General features: G+C 39.0%; 1 protein-coding gene across 2 annotated transcripts; it reads left to right on the top strand.

Moving 5' to 3' along the window:
• The first annotated feature begins 5,983 nt into the window (after positions 1–5,983).
• Positions 5,984–22,949, top strand: MRPL39 (mitochondrial ribosomal protein L39). 2 transcript variants are annotated; one of them, XM_060770483.2, is made up of 10 exons: positions 5,984–6,098; positions 8,759–8,965; positions 10,644–10,783; positions 11,778–11,877; positions 13,042–13,109; positions 14,614–14,726; positions 15,612–15,677; positions 18,416–18,569; positions 21,109–21,156; positions 22,829–22,949. In XM_060770483.2, exons 1-10 carry the CDS (start codon positions 6,050–6,052, stop codon positions 22,892–22,894), a joined length of 1,011 nt encoding a protein of 336 aa, XP_060626466.2. In that variant the 5' UTR covers positions 5,984–6,049; the 3' UTR covers positions 22,895–22,949. The 2 variants fall into 2 exon arrangements, with proteins under 2 accessions (XP_060626466.2, XP_067322795.1); XM_067466694.1 differs by having other exon boundaries at positions 6,082–6,145.
• The last annotated feature ends 341 nt before the right edge of the window (positions 22,950–23,290 follow it).

Here is a 23,290-nt window from a genome sequence, read left to right as displayed (position 1 = left end):
ATTCATTAAAATGAAATAAAATAAAATAGTATATGTACAGTGTGTGTGTGTATGAAATATATAAAATATTTAAATATGGAATAGGAAGTGAGATTTTGAAATAGCAATGTCCCAACATAATTTGGATTCTGTGGAACAGTGAAGTGTACTCCTATGCTAGAAAAGGAGTGCTAGAAAAGGACCTCTAAAGATGTGGTTGGCTCTTTAAATATTAAAAGTTCAAATTGCTTCATTCCTACAGAAGTATCAAAGCCTTTATATAGCTTCTCTTTCTTTAAACACAGCAGGCATTTTCTAATGAATCATAAAGTGTCAGAAAAAGATATGTGATAAAAGTAAGACTGCAATTTTGTATGATCACAAGAGACCAATCATTAGTTACACTGAGTTCTAGTGATTTCTGGGCACAAGCTACAAAAGGAGGATCTTTACAGTTATTCCATTTATAGAGCGTTCTCATCACCTGGCACCTACAAATTTATTTTTACAGGGCTGGGGGATCCTATCACATTATACAGTTATTATATTGCACTATGAGAAGCCCCCGGCGGTGCAATGGGTTAAACCCTGGTGCTGGCAGGACTGAAGGCTCAACTGAAGGTTGAACTGGTCGAAGGTTCAAAACCAGAGAGAGCATGAATGAGCTCCCTCTGTCAGCTCCAGCTCCGCATGCAGGGCATAAGAGAAGCCTTTTGATGGTAAAACATCAAAACAACTGGGCACCTCCTAGGAAACGTCCTTGCAGACAGCCAATTCTCTCACACCAGAAGCGACTTGCAGTTTCTCAAGTCGTCCCTGACATGAAAAAAATAGCACTATGATTCCACTTGCATTTTCATAGCAACATCCAATAGAATCCTAGGGTTTGTAATTTAGAGGTCAAGTAGGACCTCCATGGTTCAGAATTTAAAGTTCTGGAATTCCATACTTGATACTGCAATTAATAGGATATAGTAGAGTTCCGTAATTATGTAGTGTGGAAGAGTTTTAGGCCAAGAACTAATTTCCTACCAAATACACTCCTAACTATCCTGATTTAGCAGAGATAGTCTGGTTAATCATCTGTCAAGGCACTTCAGTAGTTGCTAAAATGTCCTAGTTTCTGTTTCCTCACCCTGTGTTCCCTCTCCATCATCAGCTTACTTCAGTGGTACTCACTGTGTTGCAAATGAAGGTGCAAAAGAAGTCTGTATTTATTAAGTTAGCAAGAGAAAGAAGAAGGAGGTGGGTTTTTTCTCATTCCTGTAGGTTCAGGCAAGAGCAAATTGCTGTAGCCTCTCTTAAGATGTGTGTTCTTTTGACATCCTGACATGCACTTATCACAAGCGGTCACAATGCACCCCAGTTTTCATCTGTAAAATGTTGGGTAGGATATGCAGACCCTTTGGTACCATTTATTTAATTAGAGCATTTATACCCCACCATTTAACAACATTTTTTAAAAAGTGGCTTACAGTTAGTTAGCTTGACAGTTCTCTACCCTCAGGCCTACAATCTAAATAAATCATGACACACAAAGAAATGGGGATGGCGAAGTGGAAGTTAAATCCAGCAGTTCTTGGCAGCTCTCCTTCCCTCTCAGAGTAGTAACAGATGGAACATAGGAGAAAGTCCTTTCAGCAGTCAATGAAGCCCAGGCGGATACAATGGCTGTCTTTTCCTGTATATTTTTATTGCTTTATATGCATTTCATAATTCATAATCCATCCAGAGAATTTTGCACTCAGGGAGATGAAAATAATAAAGTGGGGAATAGGAAAAAAGAAAGGAATGAAAAAGCAGTAAAAATACACTGTTGGTTCCTATTGTACTCACAAATAAAATAGAAATATGGTTTCAATAGTACAGTTACAGTTATACATGTTTGTCTACTTGGCAGTTTCACTAAAAACCATCAGCCTTCACTATGGTCAATCAGCTGTTCCTTCCAATCCATTTGTCATCTCTTTAGTAAATTATTTTAAAGGATTTCCTTTCTAGAGATTCTTTTTTGAGACCACAGCATTACTGATCATATTTGCTCCTGAGATCTCCAGCCCAGAAGATTAGTTTTCCTTAGAGACAGACGACACTTAACACAAATGTGATAGTCAGATGTCATGTAAGAAATAACAAAAAGGAAAAGCAAAGTTTTGTTGAATAACAACACACAGTATGATTGCAATTGAAATAGTTCTGAAGTGTGTTTTCTTTCTTGAATTAAAATAAGCTTAAGAGAGGGGAAAGTGCTGTCAGTGTCATACTTTTCTCCATCTTTTGAATTGCAATTGAGAATGAGCTCATTCTCACCTACGGAGTTTGAAAAAAAAATCACAAAAATTGTCCTTACAAATGTATTGCTTCCCAACCATTGAGGTACTTTTTGTTCCATACCTATAATATATTGGCACAAAAATGTTCCATGTCATTTCGTGGTTGAAAAATGATTCAAAAAAGGTAGTGTGAGTATTCAAAAGAGAAACAACTCCTCCTGGTGCTCAAAAGTGGTAGGCCAGCAAATGCTTTAAGTTCTCCCTTAATTCTCTCCACCAAGGATCCAATCAGAAATTCATGTGTCCTGAAAGACAGGGATAGAAGAGTACACAGGGCAGGTAATCACAGAAGTTTTGGCTGAATAAGAATGCAGTGAAAGTGGTTGTGTTAAAAGGTAAAGGTGTCCCCTGACATTACGTTTAGTCGTGCCTGATTCTGGGGAGTGGTGCTCATCTCAATTTCTAAGCCGAAGAGCCAGCGTTGTCTGGAGACACCTCCAAGGTCATGTGGCTAGTATGACTGCATGGAGCGCCGTTACCTTCCCGTAGAAGCAGTACTTTTTATCTACTCACATTTGCCTGTTTTCTAACTGCTAGGCTGGCAGAAGCTGGGGCTAACAGCGGGAGCTCATGCTGGATTTGAACTATCAACCTTTCGGTCAGCAAGTTCAACCCATCAGTGGTTTAACACGCTGCATCACCAGATGTTTTTTCTTGAAATAAGGTAGGCTGAATCTGGAGATAAGTTTGTCACCAGTATCATTTTACTGCAATTGATTATGACACACATGTCAAACACAAGGCCTGCAGGCTCAATTCAGCCGTCCACATCATTTTATGTGGACCATGAGATTTTCAATTACGTGTATATAGTCTTACAATTACAAACGTTCCCTTGAAGGCAAGCATAAGGCTGTGTGGGGAAAAAATCCAGCGGAAAAGTAGAGATATCATTCTGGAATTCCAAAGAAGGCTGCAAAGAAAGGAATAATGCTAGAAACCAATGAATTGCTTCTCAAGAAAGTGTTCTTTATTAATGAAACAAACAACTCAATATATTCTGGGTATAAAAAGTAAAGATTTCCCCTTAACATTATGTGTAGTCGTGTTTGACTCTTAGAGGAGGTAGTGGTACTCATCTCCATTTCTAAGCCGAAGAGCTGGTGTTGTCAATAGACGTTTCCAAGGTCATGTGGCCAGCATGACTGCATGGAGCACTGTTACCTTCCTGCCGGAACAGTACCTATTGATCTACTCAAATTTGCATGTTTTCGAACTGCTAGATTGGCAGAAGCTGGAGCTAACAACTCAGCCCACTTCTTGGGTTCGAACCACCAACAATGAGCCTGAAGAGATTTTGTGCTCTCATAAGATACTTGTGCAAGAGTGGAACAAGAATAATACACAGAGTCACTGAGCATATGGATGGGTTTCAGGACATACAGTTTGTTGAGCAGTTTCCAATTAAGTAAAAACTAACGGACAGCTGTTTCAGTTCCAAAGTACTGTAAATGCTCATTCCAACAGTTTATACCAAGGAAAGAGCAGCAGATGACACAGAATCGTAGTAGTTCTGCAATGGGAAGTTACCATAACCTCTGAAGGAACATTTGCTTGGACATATAGCATGGTATATGATGTTGTTGTTGGGTGGAAAATTAGTCCACAGGTCTTCCTGAAAATGAATAATGGGAAAAAAATCATTCATGACTTGTTTCCTAAATATTTGGGGTTTTGTTCTTGCTGTTGTCATTTGGAAATGACAGCACTAGAATTTTTAGAATTTAGAATTGTTAAAGAAAGGCATTTAGGAATGTGGAACGCTTCCCCTAAAAAGAAAAGCAGCTCCTTTGAACAAATATTATAGGCCCTTCCACACAGCCCTATATCCCAGAATATCAAGGCAGAGAATCTTACAATATCTGCTTTGAATTGGATTATCTGAGTCCACACCCAGATAATGTGGGATTTCCTGCCTTGATATCCTGGGATATAGGGCCTTGTAGAAGGGCCCTGAATGTGGACTCAGATGACGCAGTTCAAAGCAGATATTGTGGGATTTTCTGCCTTTATATTCTGGGATATAGAGCTGTGCAGAAGGGCCCCTAGGCTCATGTTGATATGTGTTTTCTGGCTTTGGATATGAATGTATGGTGGAATATTCTTTCCTCTGCACCAGAGGCAGTTCTGTTGACATGGCTGTTTTTGTCTCCTGAAATATACTGGAATTCCTATGAAGATAGCATGCAGTCCTGAAGTCACTTAAGACCACTTACTCTTTGTATAGGGCCCCTGGTGGCGCAGCGGGTTAAACCGCTGAACTGCTGAACTTGTCTGAAAGGTTGGTGGTTTGAATCTGGGGAGTGGGGTGAGCTTCCGCTGTTAGGCCCAGCTTCTGCCAACCTAGCAGTTCAAAAACATGCAAGTGTGAGTAGATCAATAGGTACTGTTTCTGCGGGAAGTCAACGGTGCTCCATGCAGTCATGCTGACCACGGGACCTTGGAGGTGTCTATGGACAATGCCAGCTCTTCGGCTTAGAATTGGAGATGAGCACCGCCCTCCAGAGTTGGATACGACTAGACTTAATGTCAGGGGAAACCGTTAACTTTACCCTTTGTATCCATCTGAATTCAAATTCAGGATGTTAGGGCCCTTCCACACAGCCATATAACCCAGAATATCAAGGCAGAAAATCCCACTATATCTGCTTTGAAATGGGTTATCTGAGTCCACGCTACCCTATATATTTCAGTTCAAAGCAGATAATGTGGGGTTTTATTCAGCTATGTGGAAGGGGCCTTAGCTAAATTTTCTGAGTGGCTTTATCTGTAGATTTCCATTCTCCAGCTGAAGATCTGTTCTTCTGACAGCACAGTGAGCATTCCTATCTCAAGTAAGAGTTTGGCAACATTGCAATCATGTGCTAGAGTTGTCAAGAAAGAGTGTCTTTGAGAGTACATCTCTGCTGTAGAAATGATGCAGTCTGACACTACTTGATGCTATGGATGCCTGGGAGTTGTAGTTTGAAGCACCACCTCTCTTTGGCAGAGAAGGCTAAAGACCTTGTAAAACTCTGACAATAGCATTGAGACATAGCAGTTTAAAGTCACCATAGGTCTGAAACTATTTGAAAGGCCTAAACAGTTCTTGCCCAATTTACCCACCTGAATGCATCTCCCCTTATGAACCATCTAGGACTTTAAGATCGTCTGGGGAGGCCCTGCTCTCGATCCCGCCTTCATCACAAGTATGTTTGGTGGGGGACAAGAGACAGGGTCTTCTCAGTGGTGGCCCCTCGGCTATGGAATGCCCTCCTTAGGGATATCAGATCGGCTCCCTCCCTTTTAACCTTTTGGAGAAAAGTTAAGACGTGGTTGTTCGAGCAAGCATTTACAAATGCAGAGTAACTGACATGGGAAATGAAATGACTAGACAAAGGAACTGGATCATGTTTTAACAAGGAGATGCTACTGATGTTGTTTTATTGTGTTGTTGTGGTGTTATAGTGTTTTTATGTTTTAATTTGTATTTTGTGACTATGTATACTGATTTGTTGTAAACCGCCTTGAGTCGGCGATAGGCTGAGAAGGGCGGTATACAAATGCAGTAAATAAATACATTAAATAAATAAATTAAGTGGTGTCAAACTGCATCAACCCAACAAAGACTTTAAGGGGAAACTCTGAGGCGGAACGATTGTGCCGCGGCTGCAGTTTCCGGGGGGCGGCGAAAGGCGTTGCTCCCTTTGCTCCGGATTGCTGGAAGGAGACGAGGAGGAAGACACAACCGACCAAGGATGGCTTCTTGCCGGGTGGCTCGCGGCTTGTGGCGGGGCTGCAGCCGGAGTGAGTGCGCCAGTGGGTCCAGGGGCTATACTAGCTTGAAAGGAGAGGTGGGGCATGCAGATTACCGACTCTCCCCAATTCTAACTTGTTGGGTGGAAGATTACTCGTTTTCAAATGGTTTCAGACCTATGGTGATCCAAAGCTGGGCCGATCATAGGTGTGCCTTGGCCAGATTTGCTTAGCCTGGGCTTGCCATTGCCTTTCTCTGAGGCTGAGAGAGTGCGACTTGCCCAAGGTCACTCGGTTGGTTTCCTGTGGCTGAGTCCGAGGGTGCACCTACACTGCAGAATGAATGCAGTTTGAAACCACTTTAACTGCCACAGCTCAATGCTATGAAATCCTAGGAGCTGTAGTTTGATGAGGTGCCAGTACTCTTTGACAGAGAGGGCTAAAGGAGTGGTAAAACTAGAACTCCCATGATGCTGTAGCACTGAACCAGCTAAAGTGCTGCCAGACTGCATTAATTATACAGTGTAGATCAGGCATGGGCAAACTTCAGCCCACCAGGTGTTTTGGACTTCAACTCCAAAAATTCCAGTTGTGGGAATTGAAGTCCAAAACACCTGGCAGGTCAAAGTTTGCCCATGCCTGGTGTCACTGCACCTCTAACCCACTCAAATGTTTACATCTTGCTCTCTTTCATTTGTTACTTTATGTAATACTTTATTAAGTATTATCAATATTTTATTAAGGTCCTGGGGCAAAATTGGAATTGAATTCTATATGTATCCTTTATCATAGAATCATAGGGTTGAAAGAGACCTCATGGGTCATCCAGTCCAACCCCCTGCCAAGAAGCAGGAACATTGCATTCAAAGCACCCCTGAGAGATGACCACCCATCCTCTGTTTAAAAGTCTCCAAAGAAGGAGCCTCCACCACACTCCGAGGCAGAGAGTTCCGCTGCTGAACACCTCTCACAGTCAGGAAGTTCTTCCTCATGTTCATATGGAATCTCCTTTCTTGTAGTTTGAAGCCATTGTTTCACGTCCTAGTCTCCAGGGAAGCAGAAAACAGATGGAATCTCCTTTATGTTACCCTGGAGCTTAATAAAGTACCTGGGGGAAGTGGACTCAAAGGCCCCTTCCACACAGCTGAATAAAATCGCACGTTTTCTGCTTTGAACTGGAATATATGGCAGTGTGGACTCGTATAATCCAATACAAAGCAGATATTGTGGGATTTTCTGCCTTTATATTCAGGGTTATATGTCTATGTGGAAGGGCCCTAAGCAGTTTAGCTGAGTAGTTGGTTGTCTGCTCCTCTCTGCTGTTTCTTCCGAGGGATTTTGTAACTATATTCTGATTTGTGCTTGGGACACTCCAGTGTACATCTGGGAATAGGGTACTTGACAAGTACTGCACATAGAAGCTCTTTGAGTGCATCTTCAATGTAGAATTAATGCAGCTTGACACCACTTTCACGGCCATGTCTCAGTGCTATGGAATAATGGCTGCTGTAGTTTCACAAAGTTTTTATAGACTTCTCTGTCAAAGAGTGCTAGTGCCTTACCAATCTACAACTGGCAGGATTCTGTAGCTCTGAGCCATTGCAGTTAAGTGTATGAATTCTACAGCATAGATCAGTGGCTCTCCAGAAAGCAACTTGCAGTTTCTCAAGTCGCTCCTGACATGAAAAAACAAAAAACAACAACTGTGGGTCCCCAGATGTTTTGGCCTTCATCTCCCAGAAATCCTAACAGCTGGTAAACTGGTTGGGATTTCTGGGAGTTGTAGGCCAAAACACCTGGGAATCCACAGGTTGAAAACCACTGACATAGATAGATGTGCATATTGACATATGGTGGCTCAATGAATAGCATAGAGTTTTCATATGTCAAAATTATTCAAAGGTGCTTTCCTCTGAAATATAATTACTCAATATTTTTATGTTGTCGTGAATTTCTTGATCTAGATATGTCAGTGGCTAGATAATTCTGGTACAGTATGATACCCATGTTTTTGGGAGCAGTAGCCATGTTTCCTTTAATTCAGATCTGACAAAATATGTCTTCTCTAAGCAGTTTCTGGTATTCTTGGATCAGAAGGTCTTTATTTCAGTAGGGGTTACTATTATCCATACATTTGTGTATCCATGTAAAGTCCAGGGACATATGCCCTGTCGCTTCTGGTGTGAGATAATTGACCATCTGCAAGGACATTGCCCAAGGGACGCCCAGATGTTTTTTGATGTGTTATCATCCTTGTAGGAGGCTTCTGTCATGTCCCTGCATAAGGAGCTGGAGCTGATGGAGGGAGCTCATCTGCGCTCTCCCCGGATTCGAACCTGCGACCTGTCTGTCTTCAGTCTTGCCGGCACAAAGGTTTAACCCACTGAGCCACCGAGGACTCCTAATGACTAGGATGTGTATCCATGTGAAGTCCAGAAACATATGCCCCATGGATATGGGGGTAACTTTTAGCAAGAAATATGTGTCCTAAGCAGCCCCCCCCCCCCAAAAAAAAGTACTTTCAGTAAAGGAAAATCACTAGAGTGTCTTTAATTATCCTAGGTTCTAGGATGCTTATATAGTATTTTAGGAGTAGCTTCAGAATCAATTGGTATACCCACAACGCATGTATTGAGTGAATTCTTAAGTGAATAAGCCTTATATCTTTTAAGAAACAATAAGTTCCTTAATGAGATTTCTTTCATTTCTAGGGTTTGTTTCTACAGCTCCTGCTGCTCAACTTTCAACTGCTGAGATTGCTCAGATGCGCAATGAACTCTACACAAAGGAGAGAGAGAGACAGTTGTCTCTTTATCCACGCATTGAAAAGATTGAAGTAAAATATGTTGGCAAATCTCACCCGGGCACTGTGTTTGTAATGAATAAAGGCTTTTCCACGCCATATAGCTGTGCTATGCGTAAGTAAATAGAACAGATAGTTGCAGTTACATCATTTGAAATTAAACAACAAATCTAAAGATAGACAATGCATGTACTAATCGTATGAGTCCCTTCGAGGAGAGAGGGCAGGTTAAAAATAAATATGATGACTATTAAATAAAGAACAATTGTTTTGGTGTGATAAACTTTGGCCATTTGGTAAATACTGTTCCTAAGATAATTTCCATTACCCAGTTGTTCCTATGTCCTTGTAGGACATCTGATAATTGCTTCTTAAATGTCTTCTTTCCTATTGTGATGCTATAGAAATCCCTCATCTCAAGTGCGCTCCTCCAGATATTATTGGACTGCTATTCCCATCAGCCTTAGCCAGTACAGGAATAATGTAGTTTCAATCCAACAGCATCTGGAGAACATATGTGTCCCAATCCTTGTAGATCATACATTAGTTGTTCGTCATCTCAACCATGTTCATAGGTATACTTTCTTGTCTCTTAAGTTTAAATCTTTCAAGCAGTTGTATGTTGTTGTTGTTGTTCATTCGTTCAGTCGTCTCCGACTCTTCGTGACCTCATGGACCAGCCCGCGCCAGAGCTCCCTGTCGGCCGTCACCACCCCCAGCTCCTTCAAGGTCACTCCAGTCGCTTCAAGGATGCCATCCATCCATCTTGCCCTTGGTCGGCCCCTCTTCCTTTTACCTTCCACTTTCCCCAGCATAATTATCTTCTCTAGGCTTTGCTGTCTCCTCATGATGTGGCCAAAGTACTTCAACTTTGTCTCTAGTATCCTTCCCTCCAATGAGCAGTCGGGCTTTATTTCCTGGAGGATGGACTGGTTGGATCTTCTCGCAGTCCAAGGCACTCTCAGGACTTTCCTCCAACACCACAGTTTAAAAGCACCTATCTTCCTTCGCTCAGCCTTCCCTAAGGTCCAGCTCTCACATCCGTAGGTTACTACAGGGAATACCATGGCTTTGACTATGCAGATCTTTGTTGCCAGTGTGATGTCTCTACACTTTACTATTTTATCGAGATTGGACATTGCTCTCCTCCCAAGAAGTAAGTGTCTTCTGATTTCCTGGCCACAGTCTGCATCTGCAGTAATCTTTGCACCTAGAAATACAAAGTCTGTCACGGCCTCCACATTTTCTCCCTCTATTTCCCCGTTGTCAATCATTCTTGTTGCCATGATCTTGGTTTTTTTGATGTTTAGCTGCAACCTGGCTTTTGCGCTTTCTTCTTTCACCTTGATTAGAAGGCTCCTCAGCTCCTCCTCGCTTTCGGCCATCAGAGTGGTGTCATCTGCATATCTGAGGCTGTTAATGTTTCTTCCAGCAATTTTCACCCCAGCTTTTGCAAAGCTGGGGTGCAAAGCAGTTGTATAAGGAAGTTATATTCAGCTCCTCAAATTTCTCTGTGAATTGATCCAAAAGTAGTAGGTAAATTGGCTTTCTCCCTTTGTCTTCTGTTAAATTGAAAACATTAAGTTTTCACAGTTCTGTTTAAAAAGAACAGGCAGCAGCTGATGTATGAACAATGATGATAAATGCTTGCTGTTGCTCACTGCTTTCTAATTTACTAGTCTTTTTGAAAATCTAAATAACAATTGTATTGTCAGGATGGTGAAACTGTTATTTTACTAACAAAGTGTCATGGTGATTTTTGTCATTGTCTCTTTTGGGTTTTGTTTTACTAGATTTAAGTGAACTGCACTGTAAGAAATCTGTCCTTGCCCTTGTGGATGGGGAATTCTGGGATATGAACAAGCCTTTGACTAATTCATGTGAAATAGAGTTCCTTACATTCAAAGATGAAGATCCAGAGGAAGTAAACAAAGTATGTTTGTGCTCATTTCTTCACTGTGTTCAGTTCTCTTGGTTTTTAGAAGACTTTGCTTCTATAAAGTCTAAGAGTAGAAGGATTCCGTATTTAACTTTTGTTAAAAACAAACGGTGTTTGCAGTGCTGTAAAGTTTCTTTTTCAAAATAGTTTATTACATTAATTTAAAATGGCCACTCTAAGGGAGCCCGTGGTGGCGCAGCGGGTTAAACTGCTGAGCTGCTGAACTTGATGATCGAAAGCTTGGCAGTTTGAATTCTGGGAGTGGGGTGAGCTCCCGCTGTTAGGCTCAGTTTCTGCCAACCTAGCAGTTCAGAAACATGCAAATGTGAGTAGATCAATAGGTACTGCTTCTGTGGGAAGGTTTACGGTCCTCCATGCAGTCATGCTGGTCACATGATCTTGGAGGTGTCTCCAGAAAATGAGCTTAGAAATGGAGATGACCTCCCCCCTCATGTCCGACTAGACTAGTCATGTCTAGTCGGACATGACTAGACTTAATGTCTAGGGAAAACCTTTACCTTTACTAAACACAGAGATTGGGTTAAATGCTATTGTAATATAATTGTGTTCTCTTTTATGTATTCTTCTTTTCTATAACTATTTAATCACACATTTATGTGATAAAGTTGTAACCATTTCGTCACAGACGTGTGTGTGTATAAATCTTATTTTATGGTCTTATGAGAACTAGAACACTAGAGTGAATTATTTTTAGCTCTTGTACATATGGCTCTCTTCCACAGGGTGTCATATTTTGTAATATTTCCCAGCAGTCAAAGAGGATTCATGAAAGTAATTTCATTTGAACAGCAGCCCTATTTTCCACAGTTTAATTTTGTGGTAAAACAAAAGGTGTATAAATGAAGTGCAATGGAGAGAAAATCAGTAGCAAGGTTTTGAGTCTTTAGAGCCCTTATTTTCAAATGAATTCAACTGGCTGTGGATAACTTCAGAATATTAAATACCCATTTTAAATTCTCTGTTACAGGCTTATTGGCGCTCTTGTTCTATGCTATTGGGCTATGTATTAGAACAGGCATTTAAGGAAGAATACTCAACCACCCTTGTTAGAGCTCCAGAAGTGCCAGGTATATTTTCTTTTTTGTTCTTCACAAATTTCCATTGTCTTTAGTGAGTTGCATATTCTAAAACATATTGCTGCTTCATGGATGCTTTTAATTTATTTATTTTGAGAGTAGTAGTAGTCTAATTAATGGCCATTGCAACATTTTGCCATGCATAATCCTTTAAGTTAATTCCAACTTTAATTAGTTCAGTGGTGTAATTGCAAAGATACTATATTTTGAGGGTTTGGGAGAAAATAATATGTTCCTATATTTGTTATTTGCTTGTATTACCAAAGAAGCCAGAATCAAATTGAGCCACCCATTTCTTGCATGATTCTGAAACACAGTATTTACTGCACTTTTTAATTTTTGCAAAGTTTTAAAGGAAGTTATTAGGTTCTCTGACAGCTGCTGCATTAGAAATTATGAGACCTGGAGCCTTCAGTCTATTCACAAGAAATAAATAGTCAGTTTTTAATTTAATTTCTTATTAATGATCCACATATCAGCTGAAACTCTGAGAATTGCTTACAGATTGAAATAATAATAGACAAGAAAAGCATATTGCAAACTGCACAGAAAAAATGAAATGTCTACATGAAACAAAACAGATTGTAATGCTATTCTGATATTCATGGGAGGAAATCCCAATGAATTCAGTGAAACGTGAAAATAGATTCATTTAAATGTGGAATGTAAAAATCCTTAAAATTTTAAACAATGTTTGAAATGGACTAGATTAAAACGTTATGGCCACCATAGGCTGCTATAAAGAAAAATAAATGCACCCTAGAGCATATTAAGGCCAGACTCTTTAGAAGCCAAGTTGACTAAATTGAGACTGTGTACTTTTGTCATAAGTCATGACCTGCCTGAGATATAATAATGCTTGGTAAGATAGAAAGCAGTAGGCAAAAGGGAAATTGCATTCCAGATGGACAGATTCAATCAAGGAAACCGTGGTCCTGAGCCTAGAGCTACCTGGAGGTCTCTCAATCATTTGGTCGCCATAAGTCAAAGTTGATTTGATGCCGTGAACAATAGCAAATTTAAATAAAGTTGTCTGCAGTTTTCTACAGACTCATTTTAGAGTTGCCAAGTATTCATGGTTCAACTTTGAAATATCATTTGCACTTAATTCAAATGCACTTTTTAATTTTTCTGAATGTTGATTCACTACTTTAGTGATCTCTGGAGCTTTCTGCTACGATGTAATCTTGGACAGCAAGCTCGATGATTGGAAGCCAACTGAGGTAAGCACAGTGATGATTTCTGTGTGTCCTTTCTTTAGAACTGGGGTGGGCAAAGACATGACCTCTACTCACATTCTGTTGCTTAAAAGCCCTCCCTGTGCCTAGAATGGTCCAGAAAAGCCAAAACTGGTGAAAATGCTCTCTTGTCCCCTAGAGAGCATTTGGGGACAAGTAATTTTATTTTTTTTAAGTTTTTTTCAGCACTTATCTAATTTAAAAAATACTGCATTTATTGTGGCAAAGAAAGTAGGGGAGACTTGTGGCATTCAAAGTACTGCTTGATTGCAAGCCCTATCTGCCCTAGCCAACATAACCAATGGTCCTGAAAGATGGGAAAATCTGGAGCCCAGAACTTCTCCATCGCTGCTGTATAGTCAATAAGTAGGTCCCATTAATGTACTTTGTAGTGACAATGGAGGATACTTGCATATTTGATATTTGGGATTTTGTGGTGAAGTGACTTGAGCCACACCATCTGGATTAGGCATAACAGGTCCTCAAACTTTTAAAACTGAGGATCTGTTTATGGTCCCTCAGATTGTTGGGGGGCTGGACTATAGTTTGAAAAAAAAACATGAACAAATTCCAGTGCACAATGCACACATCTCATTTGTATGGCAAAAATTGAAAAAAACAATACAATATTTAAAATGAAGAATAATTTAAACCAGCATAAATTTACCAGTATTTCAATGGGAGGTGTGGGCTTGCTTTTGGCTGATGAGATAGTTAAGTTAATTTGGATTGTTGTTACTGTCTGCCTTCAAGTTGTTTCAGACTTAGGGCGATCCTAAGTCTGAAGTTTAGGGTGGAGGCAGGTAAATGACCTTGGAGGGATGGATCCGGCCTGTGGGCCTCAGTTTGGGGACCCCCGACTTAGTAGGATTGGAACACAGTCTTTGAATTTTGTACTTTTCAGATCTTGCAATGCAGTTTGTAGGTACAGTTAAAAAGAGAATTAAAGAACTATAAATAAGTATTTCTAAACTGAAATAAACCTTTGGCTTCTGCTTAGCACAATTGGGAGTACTACCTATATAATTCAGGATACTAATAATTATATGACGTTATTAAAATGTATTAAATATTAGGTGTATTTAATACATTATTAAAATGTATTAAATGCACCTTATACACATGATAAATTAATTGCATGTTTAGTCCAGATCCCCTCTCCAAGATTATCTTTGTATAAAAATATAGATATCTTGTGTGTTTGCCTTCAAGTTTCATGTTGACTTACGACATTTTCATGAATTTCATTGTTTGTTTTTTTTAATCAAGGGTATACAAAGGTAGTTATACCAGTTCCTCTTTCTGAAATGTAGACTACAGCACCTGGTAGTGGTCCCACATCCAAGTACTAAGCAGGACTAACCCTGCTAAGCTTCTAAAGTCAGATAGGATCTATTTCCTTAAGCTACCTCCATAACCTGAAAATGTAAAAGAGATGTGGAATTTGACCTTTTTGGACACATGAGTATGGTTTTTTCCCTTTTCCAAGGAAAGTCTTCGATCTTTTACAAAGGATATTCACAAACTAATTCACCAAGATCTTCCATTTGAAACCCTGGATGTGGATGCAAAAGTGGCACTTGAAATATTTCAACATAACAAGTCAGTATTAAGTTCCACGTTAGATACAAAATGTTGCTTTGAAATAGGATCACATAGATACTATGTTAAATCAGTATGCGGTTTCACAATATACGTTTTAGATAACAATGTAAACTGTGCTTTAAAATCAAATTCAATATGTTAAATTCATTTTCTCTTACTGAGATGTTGCCCTGGAAAACATCCCCACTTTTCCAGTAGGTGGCACTAGAACATGTTAAATGCAAAACAGATGTGGAATGTCCGATTCAATGAATTACGGTAGATGCATTTGTCATACATACTTCTGAGAGAGCTGACATATAGTAGCTTACTTTCTATAGCATCAATATATTAGTTGAAAAAGAAAAAAAGAGGCATGTGTTGCCTGGGACGACAACTGTGCTCTATTTTGAATGTATAGGCATATTTCTTTCTGTCATGGCAACTATAATCAAGATAACCTTTTCCTCCTGCTGCTTAGTCATTTTATTATGGATTTGGGTGATTTAAGAGAAAGAAACCTTCCAGTTTCTATTAGCCAAAGCTAGGCAGAAAGGATGTTTTGGGACCATTTCTTAAAGAAAAGTCCTTAAGGCACTAGTGTGAGAAGCATCAATCCCATCAGATGTTCTGGACCACAGCTCCCACATTAGATTATCATTGACTATGCAATCTGAGATTTCTGGGAATTGAAGCGTGAATTTTACAGGGCCACAGGTTCCATTCTTCTGTCTTAGGGAGAGAAGGCACAAGAACGAATAAATTTTACTGGAGTTGGCACTTTGGAAGAAAAATAACACATATCGTCATGCATATGGAAAAAAAAGGGGTGGACTTGCTTATGGGATTCCAGTAAATGGTATACATTGTGAAGTTATGGACCTCTTTTATTGCATATTCAAGGTACAAACAGGATATGGTTGAACAGAAAGCATCACAAAATTCTGAACGAATAGTAAAACTGCACAGGTGAGCAAATAATTTCTCTTGTTTGAGAGCTAGGCTGCTTTTTGTAATTATTATCTCTTTTTTAATTAATGTTTTATTGTAAACTGAGTAATTATAATCTCACTCAGACCAAAATGATTTTAACTATTCCAGACATAAATAGGCGGATGTTATGGCAGCCTCCAGATTTCTTCCAATCATAGAGTTAGCTGCAAATGAATGGGTGAAAATCTTCAGATTAGAAAATGATCCTAAACGGTTCCGGCCCAAGATACCTAACTGACCGCCTCTCGGCCTATGAGCCCACGAGGACTTTGAGATCTTCCGGGGAGGCCCTCCTCTCGATCCCGCCTGCGTCACAGGCACGGCTGGTGGGGACGAGAGATAGGGCCTTCTCAGTGGTGGCTCCTCGGCTGTGGAACACCCTTCCCGTGGACATCAGGCTAGCCCCCTCCCTGTTGATATTCCGCAGGAAGTTAAAGACCTGGCTATTTAAGAAGGCATTTGACCAAGAAGGGCAATGATTGGTAATTTGACCATAGGAATGGAACAACGGAAACGATATCGGATTGTGGGTTGACGATGAGACGATTCGGAATGTAGTAGAATTTCTGTAGTAATGTTGATGTTTTGATATGATGTTTTTCTGATAATGATGAATTGTGGATTATTTTGCACTATGTTTTGTAATTTGCACTTGTTTTTTTCATATTGTACACCGCAATGAGTCGCCCTTAAAGGGCTGAGAATTGCGGTATATAAGCGCAGTAAATAAATAAATAAATAAATAAATAATTTTTTTAGTTGATGACAGAATATTTACCATATTGCACCAAGCACATGGTGGAACGGGTACAGCTCAGTAGTTCAATTGATGAGATTAGCCAGATGTAGCTGGATACTTCTCCCTGTCCTCTGTTGTAGTTTGAAACAGTGTGAAATTTTCTAGGTTAATGCGGAGGCAGATTGATTTTGACTTTCCACCCTTATCCGTTCTGTACCTGTTCTTTTTCCCAACCATTTTCTTCCATCCTTTGTTGAAGTGGTCTTTCTGTAGTAAACCCATTCCTTTCTGGATGAAGTTATTAATATCCCCCATTTGAAAATCCTGCTGTGCAGAGGTGCAACATCCATCATTTGAATGCAGATTGGCTTTTTCTTTGCGTAGTTTTTGCTGCTGTACTTATTCTAGTATTAGAAATTATCGGTCTGTTGCCTTAGTAACAGGGACATGTTCTTTCTCTCCTCCGTTTCAGTAGATTTTGGGAACTATAGTGATTAATTGCTATGGAAGAGTGGTTTTTGTGAATGTTCTTTTGTGACCTCCAGTGACAACATTTGCAGCAAAAATTGAACCTTACAAATGTGGCTCAGCACTGTTTTTAAAATGGCAACCAAAGACATATGGTACTCCTTTCTGTATTAATCAAAGAACCTTTGAACTTTTTCATTGTTGTAGATACCAGTGCTCATCTACAAAAGCTTGGACTGGAGTAATCTTGTTTTACTCGGTTAAACATACCATTCTGTTCATGTTGTTTCAGCTAAACATTTTTGTTGAATTAACTGGTAGTTTTTTGAAAATAGACAACTGCCTGTATAAAATTTTGGAAGATGTAATTGTATTGTTTCTAAGTGTTCTATGAAGTTATGGTTAGTTTTATGATAGGATCTCAAAAGCTTAGAACTTCTGCTGTTTGTGCAGTGAGGTATCCAAGACTTTGTTGGGCAAGTGGAAGTTGTGTTTTCTGATTGGGAATTGTTGCATCTGTAATGGTAGGCAATGCTGTCTTACTGCAGCAATAGGCTTTTTCAGTGGTGTTCAAGTTTCATTATATTCAAAATGATAAGAGTCAGAGTTTGCAAAGTTTTGCAGGGTGTGTACGGCTGAATCCACGGATGCAGAATCGATAGATACAAAGAGCCCACTGTATTAATTTTTAAATATAATTTATTATTAAAACAGATCACACAGCAACATAGCCTTGAATAAAAGCGAAGAAAAATACATCACAAGCAGTCATAGAACTTGTGGCATTCTAGAAATCGACTATAAAATGCTATAAGCCATACATTATGCTCATTTTTTCATAGGGACTACACCACTTTACTAATTTGTGTGTGACCTCAGAGGACAAATAACATCAGAATTATTGTTGGAAAAATCAAAATATGCAAACCAAGTACCATACAAAATATCTAACAAATCTACATTCTGAAGACTTAGCTGTACTATTAGTTTTTTCATAAGTGCAGTATTCCAGTACATGTTTGCCACTGTTTCTTTGAATGCGATTTTCCTGCTTCTTGGCAGGGGGTTGGACTGGATGGCCCACATGGTCTCTTCCAACTCAATGATTCTATGATGCTTCAAGATTTTTCCACATTGAGATGAGTTCTAATCTTGTTGTTAGACAAAGGATTATACAAAGATCTTTCTGTGACAGTTGTTTATCATCTTTCTGAAAGAGAGACCCAAAGAGTAATTGCTGGTGATCCAGAAACTTTCTGGCCGCTGATTGGGATATATATTTGTTTTTGGTAGAAATGTCAAGATTTAGCAAAATTTTGGTCAGATAGCAACAGTTTTAGTTTTGGAAATAGTTTTGAAAATGATTGATTTGTCCACTTTCTGACATATTGTCAAGAAATTGCAGAAATGTGAGTTGTATTATTATTAGTGAAAACTTTAGTATTTGTTAGGAACTTTAGTATTTGTTTGACATTACTAATCTTTCTGTGTTTTTCATTTCAATCAGATGTGGTAACTTTGTAGACATTAGTGAAGGCCCTCATATTCCCAGAACTAGCTTCTGTTACCAATATGAAGTGACAGCAGCTCATAATCTTCAAAGCAGCCAGTCTGAACTTATACGGAGATTCCAGGGTCTCTCTCTTCCAGTTGCCTTGAAGGTTTGTAATCTATTTATTTGAAACATATTTGTGATGAGTATAAGTGACATGAAGACTCCCTGTTCAACAAACCCAATGTGTTTTCCCCCTTTTCTCATATCAGACCCCTAATATAGGTGTTAGGACAAACTCAGTGGCCTGAGGTGTAGAGATTTTAATGATAATGATATATATTATATTATACTCATTTATATTTATGTACAGTGTTCTCTCGCTATATCACACTTCGCTTATTGCGGACTCACTGTTTCACGGGTCCGCAATAAGTGGTGGGGGGGGGGGGGAGAAGAGGAGGGGAGGGAGGGCCAGGTGCTAGGCTTTACGCCAGGGCTTTTCTCCGCCCACTCAGCAGCGGCCTCCTCCTCTTCGCCGAATCTGCTGTTCGCTGCCTCAGAGGCTCCTTGGGCTCCGTTGATGGCACTGCCAGGCTGGGCTGAGGCCTCAAGCCAGGCCTCAGCCCAGCCTGACAATCCCATCAACAGCGCCCTAGGGGTTTCCGAGGTGATGAACAGCAGACTCGGTGAAGAGGACAAGGCCGTCTGCTGCTTGCCGCCTCGGAGGCCCTTTGGGTGCCCTTGATGGCACTAATTTCTAGTTAATAACCTTCTTTCCCAATAATCCCTTTTGTTGAAATGTGATTCTGACTCATTTCCTAGAATCAAGAGATACTTGCACTCTTCAAAAAGGAGGGGTGGAATGTGAAAATTCTAAATTGGAAAACCACATATGCCTTCCCAAATTTGGTTTTGCAACTTTAAAAGTGTTTATATTACTTGCTTCAGCTGGATAGACTTAGTGCTCAGTCTCTGTCCTCGGGTGTATTTACAAATGCATGGAAATAGAGAAAATGGTCATGAAGAGGGAAACCAATAAAATACAGATGCAGGTGCACTCACGTCTTGCTTTTTTGCATTCGTCAGCCATCTTATTCCTTATTTGTAGAATGCTGGATTAGATCGGCCTTTCTCCTGGTCTAGTTTAAAAAAAAAGAAAGAAAGAAATGTAACTTCAAAGATCTTCTTTCTTCTACTAACCACAAAAAGTAGGGCAAGACCTGCTTCCTACTTTCTGGAGAAGGTTTCAGCAAAAATCTCCTATCACTGGTATTTCTGCAGTTTGTTTTAGAAATTTAGTGGCTAAGAACCTTTTTTCTAATTCTGAGATATTTTAAAAAATGCTCTAGAGATACCACTTAATATCTATAAAGTTCTGAATGTTATAGGAGCAGTTCTCTGTTGTTTTGTAGGGGTTGGGTTTACTGTTTTGTAAGGCTCCAGAGAAACAGGATGATTAACATATTTAATAATAAATGTGAAGAGAAATGTTTTGTTAAGTTCAGATCCAGTTGGTCGGGTTTATACAGGTTTCTATCCTACATCAACATGTAATGGATCTGGCTTTTTGAGCAGAAAAGACTTAAATTTGCAAAAAAACAAACAAGCAAAAAAACCGCTATGATCTGAGCACAAAAATCTATATCCTAACTTTCTCCTAAAATGGAAAGATTCTTATCAGTCCAGAATTCTCCATGACAGGGTTACCTTACACTCAAGAAATATGATTTCAAGCCATTTTCCTATTTTTAAAAAAATATTCTCTTCACCTGTATTTTATATGTATTAATGATTCAATTTAATTTTACTAAGTATACTGTAATGGTGAACTTGTAGGAAAATAATTTTAAATACCTGTAATAATGTATTTCTACAAATTGAATAAAACCCCAAATATCATTTATCACTTCAATACTTATAGATTATCTACTTGCAGTAGTAGTTTACCTTTATTGTTTCTCCAGTGTTCTAGGGATGTATTTAGCATTTTATGTTGAAATAAACTTGTAAAGCTATAAAATATGCTATGTGTGTATGCTGGAAAAGCGCAGATTATGTACAGGAGACAAAACTGTATCTTTCTATACTTTGATAATTGTGCTAGAAGCATCATCATCAGTAGTAGTAGTAATGTTAGTATTTATCCCACTTTTTCTTTCCTAAAGGGACTCAAAGTGTTTGTTTGCACTTGAGAATGATTCTGAATGTTTGTTGTAACATTTAAGTTATTGAAAACCTTGTTAACTGCCCCCCGGCTGTGGAACTCCCTCCCTGCTGATGTCAGACAGGCCCCCTCCCTCATGGCCTTTCGTAAGGGCCTGAAAACTTGGCTCTTCGAGCAGGCTTCCAACTAAATGCTATACTACGGATATTGACAACCGGATTGAACTATGACGACGAGATTGACTATGATTCCATAAATATGACGGAGCGGATTTTTAGTGTGTTAGATGTATGTATTAGTGATGTTAATTGTTGTTGATTCCTTTGTAAAATGTCTTTTTTGTACTGTACACCGCCGCGAGTCGCCCCAGGGCTGAGAGCGGCGGTTAACAAATGCAAGAAATAAATAAATAAATAAATAAATAAATAAATAAATAAATAAACTGCCTTCATGTCATAGACCATAGAACTACATGGGCATAAGTTGTGATAAGATGATGGTTCTTTTGCTGCCTGATTGATGGGACACTTTCATTTTCCAGCTTCAACATGCTGTGTGTTACAGATTGCGGGAAAGATCACGGAAACTAGTAAGTTTGTGACAAGCCCTAAAATCGTGCAGCTTACTTTTCTTGCACATAGAAAAAGTACAGTTGAATTTTTACAGAAACATCACAGACTTGAACTGTGTTGTCAGCCATCTCCTTTGCTCTGAAATTTTGGATCAGAAATTACCATTAGTTTCTAGTAGAATATTTTAGATGCCACCATTGTTAATGCTGTCTTCCTCTGATACAATAAATATTTATATAAGAAAAAAAATGCTACATTTCATTTTAAAACACATGGGAGCACCAGCCTTAAATATTCCTGCATGCCATTTTTTATGTAAAAGTCATAGTAGTGTTGAGTGCAGATGTGAGCTTTTCATAATTTATGTTTTACATGTGTAATTACTTTGTGCTATTTGCCAGACTACAGTTATCTTGTTATTAGTTACCTATTGATATTGAAAAAATGAGAGGAGATACAGACAATATGAGTAAACATTTTTGGAAAATTGAGATGAAGGACTATTAAGCTGAAGGGAAAAAAATATGATCAAGCTGGCATATGTTTGGAGTAGACTGGCCAGCATTATAGTCTGGAACGTAATCCCTATGAGGAATGGTTGACAGAGTTTGGAATGTTCTGTCTGAGGAGAACAGCATTGAGCCATTATAAGACAACCATCTTCAAATGTTTGGTGCCTGTCATGGTTTTTGCTACATCAGAAGATAGAGTCTGGGCAAGCACATTCAAAATATAAGAATGGAATCTCTGACTAAATATTACAACCAAATTTCCTGAGAATGAGAGCTGTTCATTGATGGAATAGACCAGTTGTTCTCAACCTGTGGGTTCCCAGATGTTTTGGTCTTCAGCTCCCAGATATTCTAACAGTTGGTAAACTGGGTGGGACTTCTGGGAGTTGTAGGCCAAACACCTGGGGACTCACAGGTTGAGAATCACTGGAATAGACTGTCTTGAAAGGTGACTCTCCTTTGTGGGATGTTTTAAACAAACATTGGATGTTTATGTGTCAGGGATACTTTAGCAGTGGACACCTGCACAGTACTTTGGATTGTAGAACCCTTAATGTACTTTCAAGCTATAAAAAGATACTCCTAAATTACTGCTCACTTTTAATAAACAGAAGTGAATGTTGTCAGAACAATTGTAAGAAGGTATATGTTCAGGTAGCTTGAATTATTGACATGCTGGTTGCCTAATTTTTATTTTTTGAAGGGTGTATATGCCCAGATCAAAAGGTATACAAATGTGTACATTGTAACTGTTCAACATAAACCAAGTGTTCTGATTCTTGTTTGTACAAATCCACAAGAATCAAAACAGTTTTATTTTGCAGTCTCATTTTTAATATTTAATTGTAATGGTTCAATGTTATGTTAACAATTATTGAAAAGAAAGTATTATAACACCTCATTTGTTCCTCAAGCATTCCAAAGACGCATTGCAATTCTGCCATTAAATCCTAGTTTTCTCACTGACAAATCACCAAGAAGTTACATTCAAATATTGTATGTTAAGAAAAGAGTACTAATAATAAATAGGTTGATTAATTTGATATTATATGTGTTATTTACATACTTTTGCCCATTTAAGTAAAGGAAAAAGGCTGATGGGAATGCAGTTGAGGTTTGGAAGAGAGTTTTCTATGACAGAATGTATTTCAAGTAAAATATTTGCCATATTTTACAGGTCAGTGAAGATGAACAAAAACAAGATGGAGACAAACATTGCACCTCAAATACTGAATCAGTCTAAGTATTTCATATTTGCACATGGAAAATAATACTGAATTAAATCAAGAATTTTTAAATTATTGCTTCATTCTTCAAATCATTTTCTCAAGAAATATTTCAGCCAAAATTTTATACAAACCTGGACATGAAGAACATAGGTTGGTCTATGTTTTGCACTTCATTGATCAGAATTCAGGTTGAAATGCAAAGACACCTGCAAGAGTTCATAATTCGAGTGTAGATTCAGCTGTCCTGTCCTTTAGTGATCTTAAAGGAAACCTTCCAATCTTTATTGATCTTTTGTAGGAAAGCTGACTGGAAACTCGTCCTCCCGGTACATGAATGTTTATGTATATTGGACCCCTGGCAAACCTGTTGTACCATGTGGTCCTTGTAATTGTGACCCTAGTCTCCAGCT

This window comes from Anolis sagrei, chromosome 3, assembly GCF_037176765.1.
Source record: "Anolis sagrei isolate rAnoSag1 chromosome 3, rAnoSag1.mat, whole genome shotgun sequence".
In the NCBI taxonomy this organism is placed as follows: Eukaryota; Metazoa; Chordata; class Lepidosauria; order Squamata; family Dactyloidae; genus Anolis; species Anolis sagrei.
This window is presented reverse-complemented; position numbering and strand designations above follow the sequence as displayed.